Source organism: Oncorhynchus clarkii, chromosome 17, assembly GCF_045791955.1.
Source record: "Oncorhynchus clarkii lewisi isolate Uvic-CL-2024 chromosome 17, UVic_Ocla_1.0, whole genome shotgun sequence".
Classification (NCBI taxonomy): domain Eukaryota; kingdom Metazoa; phylum Chordata; class Actinopteri; order Salmoniformes; family Salmonidae; genus Oncorhynchus; species Oncorhynchus clarkii.
In genome coordinates this window covers 19,273,629-19,284,323 of record NC_092163.1, presented here as the reverse complement: position 1 = coordinate 19,284,323, position 10,695 = coordinate 19,273,629, and the positions used below count along the sequence as shown (strand labels likewise).

Here is a 10,695-nt window from a genome sequence, read left to right as displayed (position 1 = left end):
CTCGCTCTGTGCTGATTTCTGCTCCACTGCACCAGTGATTCAGAGAGCTGGAAAGTGTGAAGGGACTTGTGATGTGTCTGAATATGATTTTCTCTCCTTTTTGGTGTTGTTTTTTATACCCCGGCCCATTCCAGGCCCACAGGGAATGTGCAGAGTAGTCTTATAGCTTATTGTGTGTCAGAAGCAATTCTGATGATAGTTTCACGTTCAGCGGTTTGAGCAGCTCAACGATTTACTGTATCTTCCCTAGATGAAATGCCACAAATGCAGTGTCCGTTTACAAGTTTATAGTTAATCAAACCACCAACTTCTTACCTTAATAGAGGACAACTCAGTGTATTCTGGATGCATATATAAACACTATACCAATGAAGCAACATTGCAGTATAATATAAGGGAATGTCGTTATTATGAAGCGAATCTATGTGTTCGCCGTTCAAGTGACCGCTGGGTGTCACTGTTGCATCCGAATCGACGTAGAGTTTGGTCGCTGTCCATGGTCCTGAAATAGACTGCTATAACGGAGGGTTAACATCTCCGCCGCTGGATGGGCTATCAGCGTGGCATTTATTTGAAGAGACATTGGAATATGAGTAGTTTACACAAATATTTGTTTGAAAGAGCTACCGGACAAATAGTTTTACAATATGCAATATTATAAAATTACCAATGCAAGGCATGGTAACGAAATGTTCTATTTTTGCACAATAATTATCTAAGTCAGCAAAACTTTAATATACTATTAATATAATGATATAAATGTCACTGGTGGCACACGGTGTCTTGAACAAAAACCGTAGATGGCGCTATAACGAATCGTGTGCTTAAGGTAGCACCCTAACTATCAAACGCACCTCAATTTCTCAACCCTCCCGAACCAGACACCCAAAAGCACTCGCGTGGAAAGGAGGTTGAGTAAAGCCCTCAAAGGATACGGGAGGACAAACGCTCTAAGGCGCATTAGTTCATTGCTTTCTTCGGAGAGGAAAGGCACCCAATAGACTTCGTTCTCTGAGTGTACATATTGGGAACAGGGATTTTGGAGACCAAGTTGCACTGATTCGGTCTAAATTTTCTTCCACATCTGCTTTGAGGAATGCTGCTCTAATACGCGGCAGACCATATCGTTCCAGTTACCCGGACAATCTGCAGCGACTAAAATCGGGATTTTTTAAAAATTTGCAAAGTGACATAATGCAATCTAAAACGTAGGATTAAAAACACAGACTTCGCTCAGATTTCAAGAAGTCAGAACTCTGGTTTAAGATACTGTTCGCGGATTCAATTAAACGAAAACTTATGGATAAAATCTCACATCTGACTATTTTCTGGGAGTTGAACCCCTAAAACGTTGAATCCCTAAAACGCAGGCGGCGTGCAGCAGTTTCAGCACCTAGTTGAGGCCCAGGTTGCGAGGTTAACGATGTCGGGGGTCGCTTGTTTGGTTGCGTGTTTTGGGAAATGATTACTGGCAACATCGACGGTAAAATAATGGTTAGAAGATGGCTTGTGACGTTCAAACCTTTCAGGTAAGAGACAAAGAATGTGTAGCCTAATATTTCCACTCTAGGCTTTGGTATTCATTTATTACAAATTAATATATTGTCATGGAATAGCACATTTATTTTTAAAAGCCCAATTTATTGTTATTTAACTTAAAGGTTATTTGTCATTTAACCTAATCAATGACGAGAATTAATGTATTGAATCACCAGCATGTCTATAGGCTACACCTAATCCCTGACCATAATTATATTACAATAAACGGATACATTGGCAGCAGTACGTGTGCCTGCATGGGTGTTTTCATCCACCATCCTGCATGCGCGTGAGTGTGTTTGGTAATCTGTTGACGGAGTCTCCCGACAACACCAGCTGTTTTTTTCCCTCCTCTAACAGAGAAACGAGATTAAATTAGAGATGACATTCCCGTGTTCACAGCTGTATCCGTATGTCGACAGGAAGCACGTAAAGCGCATTATCAACCTAGCGAGCTAACGAGCGGTAATAAGATGCTTATCGCTTGGTTTGCTTCATTAGCATGGCACCACATTCCCTATATAGTGGACTACTTTTGACCAGGACCTACACACAATACCCCATAATGTCAAAATTGAGTCATGTTTTTCGATACACCTAGTCCACCAGATACAAGGGTCTTTCCTAACTCAGTTGCTGGAGAGAGGAAATACACCGTTCAGGGATTTCACCATGAGGCCAATGGTGACTTTTAAAACCGTTAGAGTTTATGGCTGTGATAGGAGAAAACTGAGGACAGATCAACAACATTGTAGTTACTCCACAATACTAACCTTTAACTCAGTGAAAATAATGCATCCTGTTTACAACGGGGCACTGAAGTAATACAGCATAACATTTGTCAATGCAATTGACATCACTGAGTACCACTCTCCATATTTTCAAGCAGAGTGGTGGCTGCATCATGTTATGGGTATGCTTGTAGTGGTTAAGGACTGGGGCGTTTCTCAGAATAAAAAATAAACGGAATGGAGTTAAGCACAGGTCAAATCCTAGAGGAAAACCTGCTTCAGTCTGCTTTCCACCAGGCACTGGGAGATTAATACATTTTTCAACAGGACAATAACCTAAAACACAAGGCCAAATCTATACTGAAATGCTTAAAAAGAAGGTTCCTGAGTGACCGAGTTACAGTTTAGACTTAAATCTACTTCAAATCTATGGCAAAACCTGAAAATGGTTGTTTAGAAATGATCAACAACCAATTTGGCAGAGCTTGAAGAATAAAAAAATAAAATAATGGGCTAATGTTGCACAATCCAGGTGTAGAAAGCTCTTAGAGACTTACCCATAAAGACTCACAGCTGTAATATCTGCCAAAGATGCTTCTACAAAGTATTGACTGAGGGGTGTCAATACTTATGTAAATGAGCCATTTCTGTATTTAATTTGCACAAATTAGCAAAAATGTCTAAAAATTTGTTTTGCACTTTGTCATTATAGAGTATTGTGTGTAGATGGGTGAACAGATGATATTTAATCAATTTTGAATTCAAGCTGTAACACAAGAAAATGTGGAATAAGTCTGAAGGCACTTATACTTTCTGAAGGCACTGTACTGTAGATATGAAGGGGGTATTTTATACACGTTAACCATTGGAATAACAAGTCAGTCTGTCACGGTCTGCCATCCTTCTGTAGTGCATCCGGATTTTCTCCATTGTCTCGGCCTGTCCCCCAAGGGGTTAACATTGATATAAATTCTCCATTCTGTAAAAATGTTTATATTTTTTATAAACCCTTATCATTTTCTCTGGTTCAAAGGCTTTGACCTCAAATCCTAGTGTACAGATTTGAGGTTCAATCAGGCTGCATTTAGATTACACTACGATCAGAGCCGACTGCAGGCAATCACATTTTCAACATTTTGACGCTATATTTCTAATTATATAAAATATATGCAACACATTTTCCACCAACAGGTTTTTGTGTCAATGCAACACGCAACCAATGAAACAACGTATATTGACTTTGGGCACTTCAATATCACTTCAACACCAGAAATAAATAGACTGTCAATCTAGACAAACAGAAAGCACATCCCTCCTTACTCAGTATCGAAGGCTTGGCTTGACAATCTCCGAATGTCATTAAACTTTTTAGTGTTTTTTAACAGATGTCTCTTTCCATTCCTCAATTGGCCACTGCACAGTTTGGATTAATATATATATATATAAAATGTCATTTAAAAAATACATATATAGACAAAGATTTGACATATATATTTTTTGTATAAAGATAAGCATTATATTGTTAGATTATAGGAGTAACTCTGGTAGGCCTGAAACAGTCTTCCTCACCTCAAGTTCAACCGTCATAGTCAGTTTGAGCACCGTGGCACAACTGCCTTCATATCATAGGCCTGCAGTAGCTAAAGCTTAATAATAGCCACACCATACCTTCACAAGGTTTGCTTTCTAAACTTTATTAGGGTAATAACAAGAGTAAGTAAAGCCATTGCTTACATGGGAAATACGAGCAGAAGAGGGAATGTAAACTAGGGAAAAAATCAACTACCCTCAAAAGACCAATTAGTGGTAAAAATGTCAGAATTGGTCTGCCTCTGTGAACTAGCCTACATTCAAAACAAATCATTAAAAAAATCATTATACAGAGGGCAATCCTAATTGTCCCATTAACATCAGTAACAATGAGCGTAAGCGGAAGACTGCAGAAAAAAACAGCCTACCAAATTATTCGAAAACTGTCTGCTGAGCACCAAACAACCCAACCGCCGGTTCACTTCAATCAACCTGGGGGCGAGATCTGATAAGCGTAGGTACGTGCTGCAAGCCAATTAGGAGATAGCGGATCTGTGCGTCTGATCCAATTACCCGACCCAAGCATTTACTTTAAGCGTTTTAATTAGAGAGGAGTCCGGCAGGCCCTGTGTCTAATCCTCCTTTATTATCACCTCTCTATCACCCTCAGGTCCTCTATCACCCTCAGGTCCTCTATCATCCTCAGGTCCTCTATCACCCTCAGGTCCTCTATCACCCTCAGGTCCTCTATCACCCTCAGGTCCTCTATTACCCTCAGGTCCTCTATCACCCTCAGGTCCTCTATCACCCTCAGGTCCTCTATCACCCTCAGTCCCTCTATCACCCTCAGGTCCTCTATCACCCTCAGGTCCTCTATCACCCTCAGGCCCTCTATCACCCTCAGGTCCTCTATCACCATCAGGTCCTCTATCACCCTCAGGTCCTCTATCACCCCAGGCCCTCTATCACCCTCAGGTCCTCTATCACCCTCAGGCCCTCTATCACCCTCAGGTCCTCTATCACCATCAGGTCCTCTATCACCCTCAGGTCCTCTATCACCCCAGGCCCTCTATCACCCTCAGGTCCTCTATCACCCTCAGGCCCTCTATCACCCTTAGGTCCTCTATCACCCTCATGGAGGGGCTTTGAAATAGGGATAAACAATAAGGGAGGAAAGATGGAATCGATCGCCCTGAGACGGGACTGGGGCGCAGTGCTTTGACAGACATGCACTCCGAAGCACACATCATTGAAAAGAACACTGCATCACCATGCAGAAGCATTAGGGACAACGTACACGTGCCCATGGCAAAGCATACTTATGTATACACACATACACATTACACACACACACACACACACACACACACACACACACACACACACACACACACACACACACACACACACACACACACACACACACACACACACACACACACACACACATACACACACACACACACATACATACACATTACACACACACACACACACTCCATATGGCCTTGTTCAGGATTATAGAGCCCAAAGAAGCCCAAAGGTCACAGGGAGAAGTTTGGGAAATGAGGGATTAGAAAGAGAAGTTGACTTGAGCCCTTTGCTTTTTCCATTTAATCAGCTCCTGTTCCCTCTGAGTTTGACTGCGTCCACATAGTATTACATTGCTGTCCTTGTCCCCTTATTTCCCTTAGTTTACTCACTGACCTGAACGAAATGGATTGGTAGAAGCAGCATGGTCGGAGTGATTTGGTATGAAATACATCAAACACATGGTTTCCATGGTTTCCAGCTGCTTGCTGCCATTCCATTTGTTCCGCTACTCATTATTATGAGCCGTTCTCCCCTCAGCCTCCACTGTTAACTACTGTACCTGCCTATGGTCAGTGGCCCAAAGGAAAGGGAACAGAAAATGAAGTCATTCAACAGTACTAGGACGCACCCCACAACTCTATGACTCTCAAATAGCTTTGTGACCAGATGGTCATAGCCAGGTAAATAATCCCAATCCCAGTTAGGGCTACTGGACGATAATCCAAGATACACCCTGCTGTAATCCAACCCCCCCCCCCCCCTCGCCAGATAAAAAAATATGTTATAGGATTCAAATCTGTTACAGGATTCGTCTCTCCGCTCCCCCAGACAGAGATTGAATCATCCAGACGTACTCGCACAGTATGCTGGAGCAGATGGATGTAATATTTCAATATTTCACAATGTTCCATTTCCCGGGGAAAAATAAATATCTACAGTCAATAATGAATGTCTCCATGCTGTTTGTTCTAGGCTGATATTTTTATGGTTTCCCTACCTCAACTTCTTATTCTGTCATTATGCTCTGTCTAAATCAGGGGTTCCTAAACCTTTTCGCTCAGCCCCCCTCCCCCTTCCACCATTGGGGAACATCCTGAGCCCCCCCCCCCCCCCCTGTGGGTGCACACCACGTCTATTTGTGTAGGCACAAGCACTGTTCATGACACAAACTAATACCCCTCTTGTTGGCGGAGAGAACATTCTGCAGGTTTTAAAGCTTATTTTCTGCAGTTCTACACATTTTGTTCACGGGGTGAAGAGAAAAGATGTCGTTTTTAACGCTCACTTTCTATGTCTTGCCATGTCTAATGTGTATTCATGTGATATTTGAGTGACTCGAAAAATGACAAACAAATCTATGGGCTAAAAAACATTAGCTGACATGGGCTGGTTGATCTGGACAATTCCGACAAGTTATAAATAGCTCTCTAAAGGGATGCAATGACTGACATGCCAAGAGGACAACTGATGATGCAATACTCCATTTCAAAATTGTACCTTTCACGTTCCACAATCACAACTTTCAAGAGTAAGTTGAAAGCCGGACTGAGCCCCCCCCTTCCCCCCCCCCCGTTCTTTATCACTCTTGACAGCATCGTTCTACATTCAATATCTTGCAATTATCCCAGTATGTTAAATCTGAACTCACATGACAATGCTGTTTACTGTTCATGGAGTGTCAAAACTTTCACGGAATCCAGCGTTCTACCAAACTCCACTCGCTCCGCTTCAGAGTCAAGCTACAGCATGAATTATTCAATCATTTGTCTTGCTATTGTGAGTTCTAGCTTTCCTCTGCTGGCACAGTAACAAAGGCATACAGTATGTGGCTAGCACTGCATCATTTGCTACTGTACGTACTATAACGGTCCAATGCTCTTGCTCCGAGAATGCATAAGTGTAGAGGCATACTGTATCTGACTGTGTAGACATGCACAAGTAGTGGTGGATAGAGGCGGTTGTTTATCTACTGTAGCATACTCTGCATACAGGGATGTCTAGGTAGAATGAAGCGTGGGCAACGTATACTCCTCTCCTCCCCTACTCACTGTCATAGTCCGTTACAGAATGTGCCAGCCAGCCGGCATCGTTCGTTTAGCCCCGTGGGGAATGAAGGAGGAAGCCTCCTCTTTATCTCTGGTGTGCGTGACACAATACATCAATTATCAGTATTTTGGAAGGAGCTGCTTGTCCCTAATTGGGGAACCTGAGAATGCCTGGATGGGGGTGCCAGTTAGCAGGGGGATGGAGACGGGAACTAAAATGTTCCCTGACGTTTTGACTTTCATTTCCTCAGCTGGGTCGGTCTAATTGCCTGTGTTTCCTAATGTATGTTCTTTACTGTGCTGCTGTCCTTGATCTGCTTTCTGACTGTTCCTTTCTTCTCTTCCTCCCTTTGTCCTATCTCTTCATACTTCTCTCTTCTCATCAACAATATTTCACTTTCCTCCCTCCCGCACTCTTTCATCACTTCTCTCCCACTCTCTCTCCTTCTCCTCCCTCTTCTCGTCCATGCGTTCTCTCTCCTCTCCCTCTCTCTTGTCTTCCCTCCCAACCCTCCATCCAGGATATTTGTGGTGGGGATCGGCTTCTTCAGCCTGTGTTTTCTAATGACCTCCCTGGGGGGCCAGTTCTCAGCCAAGAGGCTTGGGGATTCCCCCTTCACCATCCGGACAGAAGGTAGAGAAAACACTATTTGTGTGAGTGTGTGTGTGTCGCTGGCCCTATCTAAGTGGAGCTGTGGAGTTTGTCTATTAGGGGTTGTCTAGTCAGAGGGAGCTGTGGGGTTTGTAAAGTAGGGGTTGTCTAGTCAGAGGGAGCTGTGGGGTTTGTCTATTAGGGGTTGTCTAGTCAGAGGGAGCTGTGGGGTTTGTCTATTAGGGGTTGTCTAGTCAGAAGGAGCTGTGGGGTTTGTCTATTAGGGGTTGTCTAGTCAGAGGGAGCTGTGGGGTTTGTCTATTAGGGGTTGTCTAGTCAGAGGGAGCTGTGGGGTTTGTAAAGTAGGGGTTGTCTAGTCAGAGGGAGCTGTGGGGTTTGTCTATTGAGGGTTGTCTAGTCAGAGGGAGCTGTGGGGTTTGTCTATTGAGGGTTGTCTAGTCAGAGGGAGCTGTGGGGTTTGTCTATTGAGGGTTGTCTAGTCAGAGGGAGCTGTGGGGTTTGTCTATTGAGGGTTGTCTAGTCAGAGGGAGCTGTGGGGTTTGTAAAGTAGGGGTTGTCTAGTCAGAGGGAGCTGTGGGGTTTGTAAAGTAGGGGTTGTCTAGTCAGAAGGAGCTGTGGGGTTTGTCTATTAGGGGTTGTCTAGTCAGAGGGAGCTGTGGGGTTTGTCTATTGGGGTTGTCTAGTCAGAGGGAGCTGTGGGGTTTGTCTATTAGGGGTTGTCTAGTCAGAGGGAGCTGTGGGGTTTGTAAAGTAGGGGTTGTCTAGTCAGAGGGAGCTGTGGGGTTTGTCTATTAGGGGTTGTCTAGTCAGAAGGAGCTGTGGGGTTTGTCTATTGAGGGTTGTCTAGTCAGAGGGAGCTGTGGGGTTTGTCTATTGAGGGTTGTCTAGTCAGAGGGAGCTGTGGGGTTTGTAAAGTAGGGGTTGTCTAGTCAGAGGGAGCTGTGGGGTTTGTAAAGTAGGGGTTGTCTAGTCAGAAGGAGCTGTGGGGTTTGTCTATTAGGGGTTGTCTAGTCAGAGGGAGCTGTGGGGTTTGTCTATTGGGGTTGTCTAGTCAGAGGGAGCTGTGGGGTTTGTCTATTAGGGGTTGTCTAGTCAGAGGGAGCTGTGGGGTTTGTAAAGTAGGGGTTGTCTAGTCAGAGGGAGCTGTGGGGTTTGTCTATTAGGGGTTGTCTAGTTAGAGGGAGCTGTGGGGTTTGTCTATTAGGGGTTGTCTAGTCAGAGGGAGCTGTGGGGTTTGTCTATTGAGGGTTGTCTAGTCAGAGGGAGCTGTGGGGTTTGTCTATTAGGGGTTGTCTAGTCAGAGGGAGCTGTGGGGTTTGTCTATTAGGGGTTGTCTAGTCAGAGGGAGCTGTGGGGTTTGTCTATTAGGGGTTGTCTAGTTAGAGGGAGCTGTGGGGTTTGTCTATTAGGGGTTGTCTAGTCAGAGGGAGCTGTGGGATTTGTCTATTGAGGGTTGTCTAGTCAGAGGGAGCTGTGGGGTTTGTCTATTAGGGGTTGTCTAGTCAGAGGGAGCTGTGGGGTTTGTCTATTAGGGGTTATCTAGTTAGAGGGAGCTGTGGGGTTTGTAAAGTAGGGGTTGTCTAGTCAGAGGGAGCTGTGGGGTTTGTCTATTAGGGGTTGTCTAGTCAGAGGGAGCTGTGGGGTTTGTCTATTGAGGGTTGTCTAGTTAGAGGGAGCTGTGGGGTTTGTAAAGTAGGGGTTGTCTAGTCAGAGGGAGCTGTGGGGTTTGTCTATTGAGGGTTGTCTAGTCAGAGGGAGCTGTGGGGTTTGTCTATTGAGGGTTGTCTAGTCAGAGGGAGCTGTGGGGTTTGTAAAGTAGGGGTTGTCTAGTCAGAGGGAGCTGTGGGGTTTGTCTATTAGGGGTTGTCTAGTCAGAGGGAGCTGTGGGGTTTGTCTATTGAGGGTTGTCTAGTCAGAGGGAGCTGTGGGGTTTGTCTATTGAGGGTTGTCTAGTCAGAGGGAGCTGTGGGGTTTGTCTATTAGGGGTTGTCTAGTCAGAGGGAGCTGTGGGGTTTGTCTATTAGGGGTTGTCTAGTCAGAGGGAGCTATGGGGTTTGTCTATTGAGGGTTGTCTAGTCAGAGGGAGCTGTGGGGTTTGTCTATTAGGGGTTGTCTAGTCAGAGGGAGCTGTGGGGTTTGTCTATTAGGGGTTGTCTAGTCAGAGGGAGCTGTGGGGTTTGTCTATTAGGGGTTGTCTAGTCAGAGGGAGCTGTGGGGTTTGTCTATTAGGGGTTGTCTAGTCAGAGGGAGCTGTGGGGTTTGTAAAGTAGGGGTTGTCTAGTCAGAGGGAGCTGTGGGATTTGTCTATTGAGGGTTGTCTAGTCAGAGGGAGCTGTGGGGTTTGTCTATTGAGGGTTGTCTAGTCAGAGGGAGCTGTGGGGTTTGTCTATTAGGGGTTGTCTAGTCAGAGGGAGCTGTGGGGTTTGTCTATTAGGGGTTGTCTAGTCAGAGGGAGCTGTGGGGTTTGTCTATTGAGGGTTGTCTAGTCAGAGGGAGCTGTGGGGTTTGTCTATTGAGGGTTGTCTAGTCAGAAGCAGCTGTGGGGTTTGTCTATTGAGGGTTGTCTAGTCAGAGGGAGCTGTGGGGTTTGTCTATTGAGGGTTGTCTAGTCAGAAGGAGCTGTGGGGTTTGTCTATTAGGGGTTGTCTAGTCAGAGGGAGCTGTGGGATTTGTCTATTGAGGGTTGTCTAGTCAGAGGGAGCTGTGGGGTTTGTCTATTGAGGGTTGTCTAGTCAGAAGGAGCTGTGGGGTTTGTCTATTGAGGGTTGTCTAGTCAGAGGGAGCTGTGGGGTTTGTCTATTGAGGGTTGTCTAGTCAGAGGGAGCTGTGGGGTTTGTCTATTAGGGGTTGTCTAGTCAGAGGGAGCTGTGGGGTTTGTCTATTAGGGGTTGTCTAGTCAGAGGGAGCTGTGGGGTTTGTCTAT

General features: G+C 44.9%; 1 protein-coding gene across 1 annotated transcript in view; it reads left to right on the top strand.

Annotated features, from left to right (window-relative positions):
* The first annotated feature begins 1,260 nt into the window (after positions 1-1,260).
* Positions 1,261-10,695, top strand: part of LOC139370452 (alpha-1,6-mannosylglycoprotein 6-beta-N-acetylglucosaminyltransferase B-like) — a 169,630-nt gene continuing 160,195 nt past the window's right edge. Inside the window, exons 1-2 of the mRNA XM_071109943.1 lie at positions 1,261-1,529; positions 7,681-7,793. Coding sequence (XP_070966044.1) covers positions 1,462-1,529; positions 7,681-7,793 — 181 coding nt within the window. The 5' untranslated portion in view covers positions 1,261-1,461. The remainder of the gene's footprint in view (positions 1,530-7,680; positions 7,794-10,695) is intronic.